General features: G+C 43.9%; 2 protein-coding genes across 7 annotated transcripts; one reads left to right on the top strand and one right to left on the bottom strand.

The window, feature by feature from the left end:
* Positions 1–28: 28 nt before the first annotated feature.
* NSMCE1 (NSE1 component of SMC5/6 complex) lies at positions 29–7,504 on the top strand. Of its 5 annotated transcripts, none has more exons than XM_014252481.1 (8): positions 29–87; positions 1,105–1,248; positions 3,110–3,231; positions 4,050–4,127; positions 4,602–4,748; positions 5,719–5,835; positions 6,713–6,833; positions 7,295–7,504. In XM_014252481.1, the coding sequence occupies exons 2-8, from the start codon at positions 1,131–1,133 to the stop codon at positions 7,342–7,344; spliced, it is 753 nt and encodes a 250-aa protein (XP_014107956.1). In that variant the 5' UTR covers positions 29–87; positions 1,105–1,130; the 3' UTR covers positions 7,345–7,504. The 5 variants fall into 5 exon arrangements, with proteins under 5 accessions (XP_014107956.1, XP_087920243.1, XP_014107957.1 ...); XM_014252482.2 differs by having other exon boundaries at positions 64–87; positions 1,089–1,248; XM_088064116.1 differs by lacking the exon at positions 29–87 and adding an exon at positions 96–152.
* Positions 7,505–8,426: 922 nt separating this feature from the next.
* Positions 8,427–16,441, bottom strand: KDM8 (lysine demethylase 8 (putative)). Of its 2 annotated transcripts, none has more exons than XM_088064115.1 (7): positions 15,863–16,441; positions 15,692–15,810; positions 14,256–14,388; positions 13,378–13,419; positions 12,473–12,622; positions 9,366–9,458; positions 8,427–9,273 (listed from the first exon to the last, which is right to left on the bottom strand). In XM_088064115.1, exons 1-7 carry the CDS (start codon positions 16,439–16,441, stop codon positions 9,109–9,111), a joined length of 1,281 nt encoding a protein of 426 aa, XP_087920241.1. In that variant the 3' UTR covers positions 8,427–9,108. The 2 variants fall into 2 exon arrangements, with proteins under 2 accessions (XP_087920241.1, XP_005523169.2); XM_005523112.3 differs by having other exon boundaries at positions 15,692–15,855; positions 15,953–16,441.
* Between the last annotated feature and the right edge of the window lie 1,021 nt (positions 16,442–17,462).

Genomic DNA, 17,462 nt, shown 5'->3' with positions numbered 1-17,462 from the left:
GGCCAGCGCGGGCCGGGGCGGGGCCGGGCCGGGGCCTGCGCGGGGCGGAGCCATCTGTGGCAGGCGCGCGCAGCCATCGCCGAGCTGGTGAGCGTGGGCCGGTGCGGGGGCAGCCGGGCGGGGGTGGTGGTGGTACCGCGGTGGGAGCCCCGGTGAGCACCAGTGTGTCCCGGCAGGGCCGAGGGGTAGCGGGTCGGGCGGTTTTTCGGGCCATTGTCTCCGTGGGCTGCGGCTGGCCCGGGGCCGCGCGGACGGCGAAGCGGCAAGGCCAGAGCTCAGCCAGAAGCGGGCGGTGGGGTAGTGCAGTGGTCAGAGAATTTCCTGAGCTGCCTTTAATTACTTCAGGCTTTCTTCGAAACCTGTAGAGGATTATCTTCTGTCCGAAGTCACCCGCTCTAACTACTGTGCTCAAGTCAGGCTGTGTGGGGAGCAGGAGCTTTATCTAACGTAGAATGACAGACGGTGTTGTGTTTGTCCCCCAGCACGGTTATTTCCAGCTTTGGGGACGGTGGTGTTGTGGATACCGGAGGGCGGGTGGCGGTTAACGGAGCATTAACGGAGGGTTAGCGGGACGTTGAGCGCTCGCTAACTCCCGTTCCTAACAAGTCAAACCGCCCCAATCCAGCTCAGCAATATACTGTGCAGCTTCGACGAAAACTACACCGGATGGAGAAGACCACTGTCAAAGTTTAGAGGCCCAGTGAACACCATGGGTGCCTAAAGATCCTCCAAGAGCACCGTCTGAGACTAACTGTGTACACTGAGTCATTCCCTTTTCTATCCAGTGCTGCAATAAAGTATTGCTTGCTTCTTAATACTACCTTGGTGTTAAAAGAAGGAGTTTTATCCCCGATTTTGGGTGACAACAACACAATGCATACCATGTTCTTTTCTGTAGCTAAAACTAGTTGGACTTTTATCTCTTGCACCCTTCCATAACCTCAGAGCTGGCCACCCTCTGCATTCTGAGGATGACCTTGGGATCTGCTTTTTTTGCCCTCATCCAATGTAGTAGACTTTAATTGAAATCTTGTGTACACTTGGACTATTGTACTCTAAACTTGCATGAACACGTGCATTAATTCCAGCTTAAACCTCCTGCAGCACTTGAAGCCTGGTGAAACACTGAGATGGCAGCTCAAATGACCGATGCTCATCGACGGTTCCTGCAGGTTCTGATGTCTAATGGGATAACAGAAGGATCAGAGGCCAGGAAATTACACCAGCACTGCTGTGAAACTGATAAAGGTATGTTTGTCCTGGTGATAAAAGAACTGTTTTTTTTTTTCCTGGTGCAGCTTACAAATAATTTGATTTCTGGAGGACATGCATGAGCTAAAAAAAGTTAAAAAACTGTAATGATATGAGTGTTCTCTCTCTCTTTCCTGAAAGATAAAATAATACAGTAATGAGTAAAGTAACTTCTAATCAGGCCAGATTTGTAGTACTTTTTATTTTATCAGGGTTGTTGTTTATAGGTTATACATATAAATGACTTGAAAAAAAAATTTTTGACACTGGAAGTACTTCACTATAGTGAATGCTTTTAAGTAAATGCACTTCAGTTATTTCTCCCATGTATTGTGGGAGAAGTGACTGCTGCAGAAACATTTTGGTGAGGATGAGATGAAGTTTCCTGGTGAATTGCTGTGCTTTCTTCCCACCTCACCTGCACTGGATTGTCAGTTCTGAGTCCTGGAATCTGTTCTCCTGCCAGGTTTAGGAGTGCTACGCCCCGTGCTGTGCCACCATGCTACTCACTCTACAGGGACTCTTCTGTTTTTCTGTGAATTTGTACCTACTTACCCATAGCTGTAAGGTCAGAACAAAGTAGTCTACGTGTGTGTTTCTTGAGTCAGGAACTGTAACTTTACATCTTAGATGCTAAAATTGTGAAGCACAACTTTTGATGTTCTTTAACCCCTATTAATTTTTTATTGAGAATTTTTATCCCTTTTTTTTTCTGTATACGATCTACTGGAACAGCCACTCATCTCACATTAAAATGTTATAGCTGTTGTACAAAAGAGTGTTCTGTTATCTTTCATGTTTTACCCTCTCTGAAATGGGTCACTAAAGCTCCTGTGCAGTGTGCAGTGTTTCCTGCTGACAGGAGCAAAGCAGGTGGCAAAATTATGCTTGAATATTGTACTTACTTTACTATCGTTCTTGGTGTTTGTTGGCTTTGTTCACTGAAGGGAATCTTGTATATCTGAGTCAGGAACTCCTGAGCAGGAGCATCCTATGAGTGCAGTTTGGCATTGTGCTGTAGTGCCGTGGGGTTTGGGTGTGGGATCTTGACCCAATGCTGTTAGATGAGCGAGGGACTTCTGTGACTGAAAACAGGATTAATTTCATGATAACTGATTGTATTTTTGAGACATGAATCATTTATCTAAAAGTATGAGCTGTTACTTAGTTCTGGTTTTTAAACCATAGCCTGATGAAGGCAACAGGAGTGATAAAATTGACAAAATCTTGTTTTGGATGGATGTGAGAGTTGTGTGATGCTGTGCAGGCAAGAACCATTATATGCTCTTCCACAGAATGACTGCAAAGTCCATCTTAATTGTGTCTATGATTAAACTGCTGCTAGTATTTGTTTCGTTTGTAGAATGTGACTCAAGATATTTCTTGTGTTTCTACAATGCTAGAATTTTTGGTTTTCTGATATGTAACTTGATCACTTATATGCCATTAATTTGTGAAACAGCATACAGAAACAAGAAATCCCACGTGTATAAAGGAATCCAAGTCAGTGTTTTTTCCTATTGTGCATAGTATTTTTTCCCAGTCATATTTTATTTTCAATTCAGCTTAGTTCAATTCACTGTAATTACTGGATTAGTGCCGTGGGTTCCCTGCAACAAGACAGAATGTCTGGACTCTGTCAACTGATTTTAGAGGAGCTGAGCATTTCTGAAGGCCACGAGACAGCAGCAGAAGGAAATTATATGTCTGCTGAATAGAACAGTTTGAATTCATGTTTGAATTCTGCCTCACAGTTTCAGCACTTTTACCTGGGAAAAAGTGTTTCACATAAAAAGATCTGCCTGATGTGTAGTTGTTTGACTTTTCTCTCTATGTGTTTTTTCTCATTCATTTCCAGTTTACTACGCACATGATAAACTGGATGATTTCATCAGCACTATTAATAGCCACCTGCAGCCTTTGTTTATGCAGATCCGGAAAGGAATATCGGAAGACAATGGGAGAGCACATTATGCTGTAGTATGTACCTCCTGTGCTGTGTTTGTGTGGGGCTGGCAGTGGATGCAGGAGGATAAACTGTCACAACTCAGGTGTGTGGGAATAGGACATTGTAGCAAGGATGAAAGCAGTGTTGGAGTTACTTAGCATAAACATTGCTTAAGTGCTGAAGTGAGATTCCTTTTCCACAGGAGACTTTCTTTCCTGAGAAAGATTTTTAAACTAGAAAACACAGAGAGCTGTCCAACATATTTTTCTTTCTCTCCCACTCAAAAATCAACCTAGCACAAAAGGATTGCTGAGGAGTGGCCTATAAGTTGTTTCCCCAGATGATCTGCAATGTGCATGTCAGAGAAGCTTAGTAATTTCAAAAGACCAGATGCATACAGGATGTATTAACATTAGCTGCTGCTTTTAACTTTTCCTTTTGCCAGTTAAATTGAGCTAATAATTATTAGTAGTAGCATGTGCAATAACAGTAGAATAGATGGGCAACTGGTTTTCACAGTGGAAAAAACGGTGACTGATAATATAGTTCCAGTTGCTGTCTAGCACCAGAACTGTCTAGCACCTGTGATGTGTCAGCTCGGCTGCAGCACTCTCTGTCAGTTCTGGGAGCTTGGATTATGGAATGGCTTTGCCTGGGCAGAGGCAGCTGTAGAGAATTTGTGGCTGGAAGATGAGGGGTTGTAAAGAAAGAACTTGAATACCATCAAGCGCCCCTCAAAGAACTAACATTTATGTTAATTGTAAGATGATGTATTCTTAACCTCAAGGGTTTTTTTATAGTTTCTGGTATGAAACCACATAGGCACTTTATATCAGTTTATTTTTTATAGGTGAATTTGGCGGAAACTGAAGTAACTAAAATGGCATCTGACTATACAGAAATTGAATTGGAATTGTTCAGAAAAACAGTAAGTATGTCAGTTATCACTTAGTAAATCATATTATTTCTTAAGGTATCATCTTAAAATGAATGAAAATGGAAATGGAGATGTGGTTGAGGAAGTAGTTCCCATTTTACCTAAGTTTATCTGAGATCAAATGGGTGGGGTGGGCAGGGAGGAAAGTAAGTGTAAGTAATGATTTGCTGTTTTAAGTCAGTTATGGGTAAGGTAGATAAGCACCAGGGAAGGACTTCTTGAGGTTTGGGACTTTACACATCTTCTTTTAGTTACACAAACAACTTTCTTCAGGATTTTCCGTCAAGATTGCCAAGTTTTTCACTGGCTTCAGTAGTTTAGTAATATACAATAGTTTTTAATGCCAGTAACATACCAAATGAATTTGCTAATTTGCATATAAACGTTTGTCATTGTTGACATTACTGTAAGGTGTGTCTGCCTAATTGCAGGGTTTCTAATACTTGGTAATGTTTCTTCTGGTAGATGGACCTAATAATTTTATCAGAAAATGGCTTTGCCTCATCTACAGATATTTTAAACTTGGCTGACCAACTTAAGACAAGGAAAATGAAGAAAAAGGAAGCAGAACAAGCGCTGAAAGTTTTTGTGGAGGATAAGTGGTTGTCTGAGGTAACTGCATTCAAATGTTCATAGTTCAATGGATCCAGTTATCATGTCCTTATGGATGTGGTAGCTGAGACTGGAGCTTTTCTTGAATGAATGAATGAAAGATGGCAAAAATGGTCTTATGGGGCCATGCTTATTGCTGCTTCAGTGATTTTTGCAGAAAAGGAAGTAGACTTACAAGGAAAAAGTCCTTGGGTAGGTCTGTACAGGACCATATGGTTTCAGTTTCTTGTACCTGAGCCAGGTGGGTTTGTGTGTCTAGTCCTGCCCAGTGACACGCAGGCATCCTTTGTACACAACAGCACAGCATCCTTCAACCTGGAACAAGAGCTGGGGAAAGCTTTTCAGAGTGATCAGTGCCTTTAGTTGCATTTAGAATTTCCTGAAAAGGAGCAAGGCCAGACATGTTGAAAACTCCTGTACCAGAAATGCATGGGCCACTGTGCACATGGTTACACCTGTTTTGTTCTATGAAGGAGCAGTGGAGATGAGCTCACCATGTGGACACTGCAGTTGCTTCCCAAGGAAGACTGTAATCCCTTTTCTGCTGGAGTCATTGCATCATAGATCTTCAACCTGCTGCCACACCGTTACTTACATGTTAAGTTGATTTGGCAGGTATTTCCAAAGACACATCAAGCAGGAAATGCCGAGATTTTGTTTAAAGCAGGGAGAATTTTCTCTAACCTATAATGGAGGATCCCAAAACAGCATGCCTCTATTAAGGAACTTAATAGGAGCTTGCTCATCTATGCTTTCTAAGGACTAGATCTCTGTTAGAGGTGTGGGATTTTTATTCTGTTCCTCTAAACAAAGGAGTTCTGCTATTTCAAAGGTGTTCTGACATTGCATTGTACCAGCATGTTGGTTTCATGATGGTATAAAAAAGTGGCTTGTTAACAAGTGGTTAGCACAGTCAGAAAAGGTAGAAGGATTTAAAAGAAATTCCTCATTTCAACACTTGTTTCTTTAGAAAAATGGAGAATATACTCTGCATACTCGGTGCATAATTGAGATGGAACAGTACATTCTCAGCAACTACCAGGACGTGGCAAGGAAATGTAACATCTGTCACAGCCTCGCCATCCAGGTAACATGTCACCTCAGCCAATGGACTTGTATGGTCATAGCTGAGGTTTCTGATGCTTTCCTGTGGGTATAAACTTGGTCTTTTAATCTGGTCATGGTGCTCATGCATTTTGTAAAAAAAACCTTTTTTTTTATTATTTTTTTTATTTTAGGCATTTTATCTTCTGTCTTCTGTCTTAGAAATAAAACTGCCTTGGAGCAGTGTCTCCAATTATAAAATTGGAAAAGTGCACTCCTGCAGTGAGGAACATGTTTGTGCTGTCTGGCTTTCCAAACCAGCATATTAGAGATGAACTCCTGATGCTGAAAGAGGTTTAGCAGTGAGGTGTTAGCAGTGTCCTCTCTGGGCCTTGCCAATAGACATCATCACGTGACACATTCATTCTTGGTCCTGGGATTTTAATTCAGGAATTGCTTATGTTTGGACCTCAGAAGGAACATGAGTGCTAGTAGAGCATGCTAAAGCACTGTGTTTTGATAGCTGGGACGTTTCTGGTTCCATCTTGCCTAAGTAGTTACAGCTTGGATTTTCCAAAACTGCTGTGTTTTCTTGCACTGTGAGCCTGCATCTTCTGATTTGCCCAACTAACATGCTTCCACATTATTTTTTCCATCCCAGTCAGTCTCCTTTATTGCACTGAAATTGCTGTCTTTCAAGCTAAATGTTGTCTATATAGGTAAACAGTATTTCCTAGTTTACATAAAAGTACCTCCTTTTACCATTTACCAGCTTCGACTGTTGAGTGTGTCTACCACCCATATTGTGGGAACCATTCTTTGGAACAAAGTGTTGCGTATTTGCTGCTCTTTGTAACAACTTTCTCTTAAATTGAAGGACAGTTTAAAAAGATTTTATGAATCAACACTCCTGATTTCAGAGCCAAGTATGTGAATCCTGTGGAATTGGAATGCACTTACCTTGTGTCAGAAAGTACTTCAGAGGCCAGACTGAACCCCGCTGTCCCAAGTGTAATGAATTCTGGTCTTGTGACACCCCAGGTACCAAGCAATGTATTTTTAAAAAAACTGAATGTAATAATACTAGGAAATGGGCTGTGATGTTCAGTGGCACTGCCTGTATTATTCATAACTGTATTAGCTATTTCTGACTTCAGTGGTACGTTTCAGACACTAAATCACACACAGACAGCACTGAGCTCCCAGAGTGCCCAAAAAGTGTCACAGGGGTATAGTAGACCCCCTGTATATTTTTTTATAACAATCTTTATGAGATGGGGGGGGAGTGGGGAAGGGATAGAAGCACACACAACCCATGAAACTAAAACTTCTGGAAATACCGAGCTTCTAAGAATCTCTTTGGAATTCCTCCATTGTCCAGAGAAATTGGACATTGTGAACAGCAACAGAGGAATATACAAAGCATTTTAGAAAAGGAGGTTATACAATATTATCTTTTTTTTGTGTGTTGTCCATTAACCTTCCTTTGGTTTTCTTTACAGGTGTGAGTCGGATGGGCTCACCACAGAGCTCCACTCTTGGTGCTAGATGATGCCAGTAAAACTTGATGTCAGTGACATCTCTTTGCCGCCACTCTGGCAGAATAGCCAGACTTTATTGTATTCAATTAGTAACAGTGCTCAGTGTACCCATTTTCTAAAGTTCTAAGAATCTTAAAATAAAACTATTATTGACGTTCCTGTTCACAGTAATGCTTGCACCGCTTTCTTGAAAGCTGTTTTCTGTTTGTGATTCTCCATATTCTTGGGTTGGGACTCCCAGTGCATGTTTGGGGATGAAACATGCAAATGTTTTAGTCGGTCCTGCAAGCTGGTATATACAGCTGAACTCTTGAAAAAAGCCTTTCTCAGCAAGTGCTCCCTGTTTGTACAGGGACAGTACAAATTCAGTTGCGCAATGGAAATGACACCTGCTGTAGCATGTCAAGCAGGTGAAAAATCAGAGCAATATGTGCAAGGCAGCTGGCTGAGTCTCTGACCTAGGGCTGGAGTTGGAACACTTCTAATTGGTTCTGTAGCTGTGTTTTGTCCATTCTATAGATGCAAAAGAATTTGTCTTGACGTAAGGCCAGGTCACAAGCAGCTGTGAGGGAATATTGCCACAGAAGGACTGGGAAGCAGTATGACTGGACTTGGAGCAATGTTAGCTTATGTCTGTGAAGTGCTGAAAAAATTACCATATTGAAATTCTTTAGGTTTTTAGTCCTGGCACTTCTAACCCCAGTTTTAAGTAAGGATGCTTTTTCCTTTAAGAGTGACTTGGAAAGGAGCTAAGGACTGGCTATTGCCCCACCCCAGACTGAAATGGCAGCGTTTTTGTCGTTGATAGAGATGTGTGATGCTGCAGAAAGGTGGCGACAGCAGTTCAGGTGATGGTTAATCAAAGCATAATTAAACTTCAGGTTATCTAACTGCAATTAAACTATGGGTTAACTTCAGTTAACTGCCATGTTCTAGGCTTTAACGTGATGATGTGCTTTAGGAATGGTACTCTCCAAATCAGTGTTTGCACCAAAACGCTCCAAACCATGAGATGCTTGCTCACTCTCTCCTCCCCGTACTTCTCCCCTCACAGACAGGAGAATTGGGAGGCCCAAAAGATCAAGATCATGAGTTGCAATAAGAACAATTTACTGGAAACAGCAAAGGAGTAAGAAAATGAGCAGTCATAGCAACAATATCAATAACAAAGTGTACAAGAGATACAAAAGATTCACACAAAAAGATTCATACATACAATCACTAAGAGACCAAGGAGCCCCTTCCTGCCCCTGGCCTGCATAGGTGGCAGGCTGAGGTGGTACAGAGGAGCCTCTGGGTCTGGGCCATGCCCCTCCTGGCTGCAGAAATTAACCCTATCCTGGCCAGACCAGGACATAAGTAACTTTTTCCATGCAGGAGACTAGTACCTTGCTTGGTGTTCGCTTAATTTTTTAATGAATTGAACGTTTAGGTAGCACCATCTCTGTAGCTAACTCCAGGGTTTAGTGTTTCTAAATCCAAATAGAGAGAGATAGAGAGGCCCAGGCAGAGCCCTGGTAGTGCCTGTACACAGGCTGTTTCTGAGGGATGCGCACACAGGACCTAACACATGGTCTTTAGGAGTTACTAGAAACATACAAAAATGACATGGCTACAGCATACTCTTTCCACTTACCCATTGTGACTACTTCTCCATGCTTTAGCAAGAGTTTGTTGGTTTTTGGTTTTACTCCACCTCTAACCTCTCCTGAGAGAGAGGTGCTACTTCCCTGATTTTTAATTCCCTTTTCAGTGCTGCTGACTACATTTCAGAGCTATGACCACCAGAAACTAACGGAGAAACTGAGCTCAAGCGATCGCACATAGTGCCAATATTTAACTGGAATAAACAGAATCTGTCCAGGCATCAGAATGCAGGACTGAAATGCAGCCTTTTTGAAATTTGGAAATTTGACCAAGTCTGGATCTTCTACATCAACCTATAAAAAACCAAACAATCATCAGAAGACTGTCTTTACTCAAATATGATTTGATAACATTACTGATATTAAAATTTCAGGCAACTATTTACCTGACTAGTGTTGTGAAGAATTTGGCTTTCATGGGGGTACAGGTTTTCTGAATCTTGTGGTGAGTAGAGACGGATATACTTTCTTCCAAATACCTGTATACAATAAAATTTTTCCAATGGTCATTAACTGGCACGTTACTGGAAGCTGTGGGCCATAGCTGGCATTTAACAGTACAATTACATGATTACAAGGAACATAATTATCTTTGTTAGTAATAGATACTGCTATAATAAAAAGTTAAATCAGGCTATAGGAATTTAAGTACCTCTTCCCTTGGAGCAGATAAGAATGAAATACCTTTGGGAAGGAAATGCCTTTAACCAGATTGCTTTCAATTAAAAGTTTAAAGCACCCAGTTTATACATCATTATTTAGGCTCAAAATTAGCTAGAAATAAGAACTGAGAATAAGGAGGCTGAACCTTCATTGCAATTTACATTAACAGGCAGAGGTACTTGCAGAGTGACTGCTAAGCTTCCATATACCACTCAAACTCTTACTTTTTGCATTAAAACAGTTCCTTCATTGGAGTGCTGAAATGAGAATTTTTAAGGTGAGTGGCCTGGCTTCCCTGAACACTACATGTTCATTACATGAACACCAAGTTTTGGTGCCAGGATGTAGCAGCATGAACGAGTCAAAGCTGACTCCTCCACTGATACCAGTGGAACAAAGGTTTAGGGTGAAGATTCATATGGCTTGTGCTGGCATTCCAGACCACTGCAAGAGCTAGACATGATTATACTTGGGAACTGTCCTGTTATGGGTACTCTGACTAATCCCAGCACCATTCCTAACCAACCTGCTTTTCCTTTATCTTAGCATCCACATAATAGAACAGGATTTCCTGAAATCTTACCAATATCAAAGCTGTCATACTGGCTATTTAGTTTGTTGCTTCAAGGACAGCACATAAATGTATTCTACAGATTGGAAAAGTACCAAGTACTCTTGCCCTGTCCTACTCTTCACTACCACTGAGTAAACTAGTAGAGCATTGATCTGTATAACTGGCTGTCCATGTGTTTTTAGGATGTCTTCCATGTCCCAATGCCCAATGAGCTTAAGGATCTTAATTAGCTTACTAAAGAACTAAGTATTACATGGTATTTTTGGTGACATATGGAAGTGATGAAAATGCTGGTTATTGCTCCAACAGCACATTCTGTGAATGCATGAAATGTTTCTGGGACTGCCATCAGCTGCTAACAGCTCCTTCCTGCACTTGCCTCACTGGATTAAGGCCTTGTATATTATAAGACTCCGGGCACCAGTTAATGAGCAATAGCCTCCATCTCCAGAGACTACTTTTCTCATTAATGGAAAAACTACGATCTCACCACCAGCCAGCATAATTTCATTTTGTTACTTATGCTTGTGCCTTCCTGTACTTCACATCCACAGTTTAAATGGCATCACAAAACAGGACAATTTTAATTGAAAACTGCCAGATCACCAGCTGTTCAAATTACAAAGACTCTTTCACACCACTGGCAGATAATCCCATTTTTTAGGCAGAAGAAAACAAGTTCTGAGGTTAGTAAGGAAAGTATCTTTTCCCAGTCCAACAGCTCCTGTACATTTTTCTTCCACAAAAAAAAATCCCCTCAAAGTTTACACAGCATGAATAGTTCAGTACTTCACTTTCAGAATGCAGCTGTATGTGTGTGCCAAGCAGGTAGCATGCAAAAGAAATACAATCCATACAGAGCTGCACAGCAGTTGTAAAAAAAACATCATAGGAAGGCCTGAATTAAGCCTAAATTTCCAGTGAAAACACAGGTTAGCAAGATGCAACTGGGACAGAGAAACTAAAGCTCAACCCATAAATAACCCATAAATAACCATCAGTAGAAAGTAATGTCACAGTCCTGCTGGAAAACTGTGTAAGCCTATTAGTTTTTTTTTAAGAATCTGAAGGACAGCAATCTCCTTCAGTTAACACCTCTCAGTGTTTGAAGATCCACAGTAGTCAACTTGGATCCAGAAGACATCCCTGGACCTGTTCAGTGCTTACCACAAAAGGCCCCAATATTTTATTGGGTTATTCTGCACCAGAAGTCATCATCAAAAAGATATCAAGTTTTAATTCCTATCTTACTGCATGCATTAATATTTTACTGGGTAACCTCAAATGGACTAAAGTATGCACCTAAGTCCACCTCAAAACTTTGCTTTCCAGATGTGCTGGCTTTGGCTGGGGTAGAGTTAATTTTCTCCAGAGTGGCTGGTATAGGACTATGTTTTGGATTTGTACTGAACACAGGGTTGATAATATAGAGATGTTTTTCTTATTGCTGAGCAGGATTTACAAAGACCTGAAGCCTTTTCTGCTTATCATACTGCCACGTTGGCAAGGAAGTTGGGGGTGACTGAGACTGGGAGAAGACACAACCAGGACAGGTGACCCAGACTGACTGACCAAAGGATATTCCACACTGTATGACATCATGCTCAGGATATGGGGGAAGAAGAAGAAGGAGAAAGGGGAGGTTTTTGGAGTGATGATGTTTGTCTTCCCCTGTAATTGTTAAGCATGATGGACTCTGCTCTCCTGGGAATGACTGAACACCTGCCTGCCCATGGGAAGCAGTCAAGTAATTCTTTGTTTTGCTTTGCTTACATGCACAGTTTTTGCTTATTAAACCTCAATCCACAAGTTTTCTAGCTTTAGCTCTCCCCATTCTCTCCCTTATCCTGCTGTTTGGGAGATGAGAAAGCAGCTGAGGCTTGAGGCTTGGGGATTGGCTGGGTTCAAACCATGATACAAGAAAAAGAAACTCCTTAGTACATTACAGGATCCAGATTGTTCCCAACTCTGTGGCAAATCCCATGTGACCTTGGAAAAGCTGCTTCTTGTGATTTCTATCTATCATCTGTAAAACAAGGGTAAATAACGGTCTTGCTCAATGAGCAACACTTGTGGTCTATAAGATTACATTCAGAATTAAGTTGCAGTAGTGACAAATGCAATAAAATAGCAAAATAGTATCTGCATCTTCTCTATCCTTTGATTGTTCCTCAAGCTGTCTGCTCTCCTTGTCTCTAATACATACCATACCATTTTCTGTAAGTATTGCTTTAATGGCATGTGTAAAGTACATACCTGGGCTAAAAAATTTTGCTGGGGATCCTGATGAAGAGGTGAGATTGTACCTCCTGGACCAAACCAAGCATTAATGGTGATGTCATCTTCTTCTCCTTCCCCCAAGCAGCAGTAGTCAGGGATACTGATATCTTCTTTAAGTTCTGGGATCTACTTCCATGAAGAAAGAAACATTAAAAAGAGCACGTGTTGACTTGCCAAAATATGTAATTCATAGAACAGATGAGCAAGGCTGGACACAAAGAAAACAAATGCCTGGCTGGTCCAGCAAGTGTAGGAGACAAGTAGCTGACCTGCTAGGAATCTGCAGGAAATGTTCTCAAACTTTCTGTTCTAGTGAGCAGACTCTGTTGGAAGGAGAAGCGGGAGAAAGAAAGGGGTTTCCTCATTCTTCAGAGACCCTATGCTTTTGCAGAAATCAGAGATACCCACAATAATAAGTATGTTTTCTCTTCATTGAAAAGGAGCAGCTGATCTCTTCTATACTATGCTTGCTTCTCTGTGAGCTATCTTTTTATGCCTCCCACCAACGTAAGCTCTCGTAGACTGGAATGACATTTCAGATTATGGTAAACATATCAATGCAGAAGACTTTCCTGTCCAAATCTCTTCCCTGACTTATGAAATGGGCTTTCCAGGTGATATCCCCTAAGTATATGCTACATTGTACTGAAACAGTGCTAGGATTGAATGTCTTCATCCCAAAAGGATTTTTTTACTATGTCTTGCAGCCGAATGGAACAAACCTTTCCCTCTGTTCCTTCAAATCATGGGAATAGAAACTTAAGAATTACTCTGAATTCTCCATGTACCCTTCAATCTAGTACAGTCAACATCCTCAGAGACAACTTGTGCTACAAAAGGAACACGACTGTAGGGAGATAAAAATATTCACTCAGTTTTACCTGATCAAAAAGCTGGTGCTGGGCAAGGTATCCTACATTGTTCTGAAATGATAGCAGAGAAAGAAAGCACAGTAACATACAGGAAAGACAGTGAGTTAATTTACTTACAGGTGAATAGAATTTACATATAGGTAACATCCATTTCCAGTGTCCTATTCAGAGTACTGTAAGTATTTCAACAGTATAAGGGGTCTTCAGAAACTTACAGCTCCATTGAAATTGTGACAGTGTAGGTGTGTCTCCACAATCTATAAATCATCCAGCTTGAGTTACTGAAGGAAGCTGGGACTCCCTGTGGAGTATTGACAGCTGACAATGCACGGCATCTTTCTAGCCAGACCCTGCTGGCACACAGACCAGTTCTCCCTTATGCCCTGGAACTACTTCCATACTGTATTCCAGGGTGCACCACAGATCAGTTTGCTATGGCACATGGTCCTTCCTGCCAGAAGGTCAGGAAACAGAAATGGGGGCTTGGGATCTTCATCTGTGAAAGCAAAAGGACATTCCAGATGCTAATCAACTTCGTACTTTTCTGCCTCATGGCAAGTAAATTTGGATCTGACCCTAAATCTCACTAAGCAGTTTAATGAGAAAGAGGAACAACACTGCTGGCTGATGATCCCTTATTCTTAGATTCCACCAGTCAGATTTTTGCTCCATATGTATATATCAATGTGCATATGTATTCATCAAATTCCAGCTATTGTACATTTGATTACAGGTAAAAATTAAACCTATTGTTGCAATAATTATTCCCAGCTTCAGGTCTTGAAAATACGTCAAACCTTTTAATTCAGAGCTTGTGCTTACAGCACACCCCCTCGAGTGTCTGTCCCTTGCTGTGTCTGGAAATGAAACAAATGAGTGTAACAGACCTCATCCATGATATACTGGCTGATGAAGTCACTGACAGTCATGAGCTGCTGAGACCATTCCTCATCTGTGTACCGAACACCCAACTCCACAGGGACTGTGCGGCACCCTGCGACTTGACAGAAGTAGTCCACACTGGAAAAAAAAAAGTTCCATTACCTTCTATACTGCTCTTACTAATTTTGAATGTAAGGCAATCAATCTAAAACAGTCTTGTTGAGTAATAAAATTCTACTACCCTGAGTTTCTCCTTTGGTCTAAACCAAACCAATCAGAAGAAAAAGGCAGAAGAAAAGAATGCAAGCAACAAGGAAATCACCAGGCAGGTTTGTGTGTTCATGACCTCACAACTATCTTTTGTTTTGGTTTAAAAGCCTGTTTGCTTCAGTTGTTTCCTCGCAAACTATGAAGATTTAAGCTGTTACTATCTCTTGGCAAGGGATGGCAAACATTTTTGCTGCCTGCTGCCACATTTGATAAAATGTTGTATCTTTTATTCAGTAATATTAGATCAACTCTCTGTCAGTGTCAATACAGGTGCCAATAACACCCATTCCAATTGTTTTAGTTTGATGGGTGAAATACATCTCTCCATGGACAATGGTATTAAATGGAGAAGTTAATATTTTTAAGTGTCTAAAGTTAACCAGTGCAGTACCTTCCCTCAAAAATTAATAAAATCCCTATGACAAAACAAGTGTGTCCACTTAATTTTACCTTTGGTTGTTGAACTAAAGCAATTACCCAAACTAAGCATGAGTGATTTTACCCCTTTTCTAGGGAATCATGACCTTTACCTCACAAATACTTGATGCTCAGTATTAGATACGTGGGCACCATTGTGTGTATTGATCAAGAAGCACAATGCTGTTATTCACTCCTGCACAGTGGTCTCTGAAACTCAACACTCAAACACAACACTGAACAAACATCAGTGCTTGGATTTATGAATGAAAACGTCAACAATGCTTACTCATGGCTCTGAAATTCACTTTCCATTGCACTAATTATCAGCAAGTTCCAACGGGTAAAAGCCACCGATGTGTGCATGACACAGATCCACCGAGCTGTGAGCAGCCCACTGGCACTTTGCAATGTGCACTTCTCATGAGCTCCCAGGTGTTGCCATTGGGCTCCTGGGACAGCTGAAGGCTGGGCAGAGGGTGGCCTTCACCCAGAAAGAGCCAGAGGCTGGTCAAAGGGTCACCTTTGCCCTGACACACTCCAGCACCTGCTGTGATACCCTGAATGCTATGAAGAGCTTCTCTCATCTATGAAGGAACTTCCGCAGAACAGTAAGACACCGCTGCTAGGAAAATACACTGCCCACGGTATCCATCCTCTGTGAAGGTCTGTGCTGCTCTATCGAGCATCAAGATATCCAACTCAGGGAACGATCGTGACTTTACTTGGACAGGGAAGGAACTTTGCTTCTCACCTCCACTTCTTCATACACGGCCAGTGGTCCATGACGCCCTCCAGAACCACGGGCCGCTGGGGAATGAGGTAGCAGTCCCTGAAGCGCTCCAGCGAAGGACAGCGAAGGTGCGGAATCACCTCCTGCGGCTGCAGCGCAGGAGGCGGCGGCTGCAGCCGGACCCTCTGGAACGGACGCTCCCTCAGCAGCCGGCACGGCCCCGCGCGGGGAGCGCGAGGAAGGCCGGGCCGCGAGGGGGGCTGGGGGGGTGCGGGGCGCTACCTCGGCGCGAGCTCCGCCGCCCGGCGCCGCGCGGGGCAGGTGCGGCTGCAGCGCGCGCGCCAGGCGCGACAGGACGTTGTCCAGGACGGCGGCGCCCATCAGCAGCCCCCGGGCGCAGAGCCGCACGGCGCGCGCGGGCGGGCGGCCCGCGGCCACCTCAGCCAGCGCCCCGAAGAGGCAGCCGTAGGCGTAGACCTGGCGCCAGGCCTTGCTGACTTCCCTCCACGGCACCGCGTTCAGCTTCTCCCAGGAATAGTCGCGCAGGACGTCGCTGAGGCGCTCCAGCGCCGCTGCCGCTCCGGCCCCGGGCCGGCCCGCCGCGCCGTAGAGCAGCGTGCGGGCCCGCAGCAGCAGCGGCGGGACGCAGTCCTCCACCTCGCCGCTCAGCGCCAAGGTCAGCCCCTCCTCGGCGCGGGGCAGCAGCGCCCGCACCTCGGCCCACACCGCGGAGCTGTCGCTCGCGCTCTCCGCGCTGCCGCTCGCCGCCATGGCCGCGCCTTCGCCGACGTCCGCGAGGAGGCGCTGTCGGGCCGGGCCGGACGCTGGGGCGGGGGCTCGGGCTGGGGCTGACGGGCCGGGCCTGGCTGTGCCGGGGGCGGGCCGTGCTGCTCGTGCCGGGGCCGGGCCGTGCTGCTCGTGCCGGGGGCGGAGCTTCTCCCGTAGCGGGGAAGCTCGCGCTCGGTGTTGTTACCCGTGCGCGTTGATGATCGGCGCTGTTTTCGCAGTAAAGGGGAGCGCACAGACGCGGTGAAGGTCACGGTCACCGCTCTGGCCGTTCACTCGGGGCCAGCGTGCGGAGGTGGCTGCCTGCGCTGTGGACGGCGGAGCGCAGGCGGTGGCTGCTGCGGGAAGGGGAGATGCGCTCTTCCCAGCTGACCTTTTGTGCTGCAAGGAAACGTCTCTGCCCGGCCCCGGCGTGCGCTCGAGGAGCTGGAGCGGAGCCCAGCGCGGCTCTGAGCCCATGTCCTCCCGCTGGCTCAGCTGTTTGCTGTTAATCTGCACACAGGACCTGCTTTCTGCATGGGATATGTACAAAAGTCTTCTAACGCGCTGGGCACAACATCACTGAGCCCCAAACTGCTTTGATAACGTGCCCTGAACGTTCTCAAGACTTAGTACTTGACAGCAAACGTAAAACAATATTGTATTTAAAATTCAGCACTGAGGAATGTTTTAACATGGTGAACCAAGCTCTAAACCACCATAACAGGAAATGACGAATGTTTAGCTCCTAGTTAGGGTCAAAATCTTCAGATTTGCGACAAATCCTAATTTACAGTAAAGGTTAAAATAATTGTTTTCTGTGCTGAGACACATGTTTACACAGAATCACACAGAATCATTAGGTTGGAAGAGACCTTCAAGATCACTGACTCCAACCGATGCCCTAACACCTCAACTAAACCCTGGCACTGAGTGCCATATCCAGTCGTTTTTTAAACACATCCAGGGATGGTGACTCCACCACGTCCCCAGGCAGACTATTCCAGTATTTTATTACTCTTTCCAT

The sequence above is a fragment of the Pseudopodoces humilis genome, chromosome 18 (assembly GCF_049639895.1).
Source record: "Pseudopodoces humilis isolate 2021_Gansu_Grassland_sample_001 chromosome 18, ASM4963989v1, whole genome shotgun sequence".
Classification (NCBI taxonomy): Eukaryota; Metazoa; Chordata; class Aves; order Passeriformes; family Paridae; genus Pseudopodoces; species Pseudopodoces humilis.
Note: the sequence above shows the minus strand (reverse complement) of the source record. Positions and strands in the feature narration are given on the sequence as shown.

Coding starts and splice junctions, on each gene's coding strand:
- KDM8 (XM_088064115.1), bottom strand. CDS start 16,441: ATGGCGGCGAGCGGCAGCGCGGAGAGCGCGAGCGACAGCTCCGCGGTG. Junction 15,811..15,862: donor CGGCTGCTGAGGGAGCGTCC/GTTCCAGAGGGT, acceptor CAGCCGCAGGAG/GTGATTCCGCACCTTCGCTG. Junction 14,389..15,691: donor CCGTGTATGAAGAAGTGGAG/GTGAGAAGCAAA, acceptor TTTTTTTTCCAG/TGTGGACTACTTCTGTCAAG.
- NSMCE1 (XM_014252481.1), top strand. CDS start 1,131: ATGGCAGCTCAAATGACCGATGCTCATCGACGGTTCCTGCAGGTTCTG. Junction 1,249..3,109: donor CTGCTGTGAAACTGATAAAG/GTATGTTTGTCC, acceptor ATTCATTTCCAG/TTTACTACGCACATGATAAA. Junction 5,836..6,712: donor GTCACAGCCTCGCCATCCAG/GTAACATGTCAC, acceptor TCCTGATTTCAG/AGCCAAGTATGTGAATCCTG.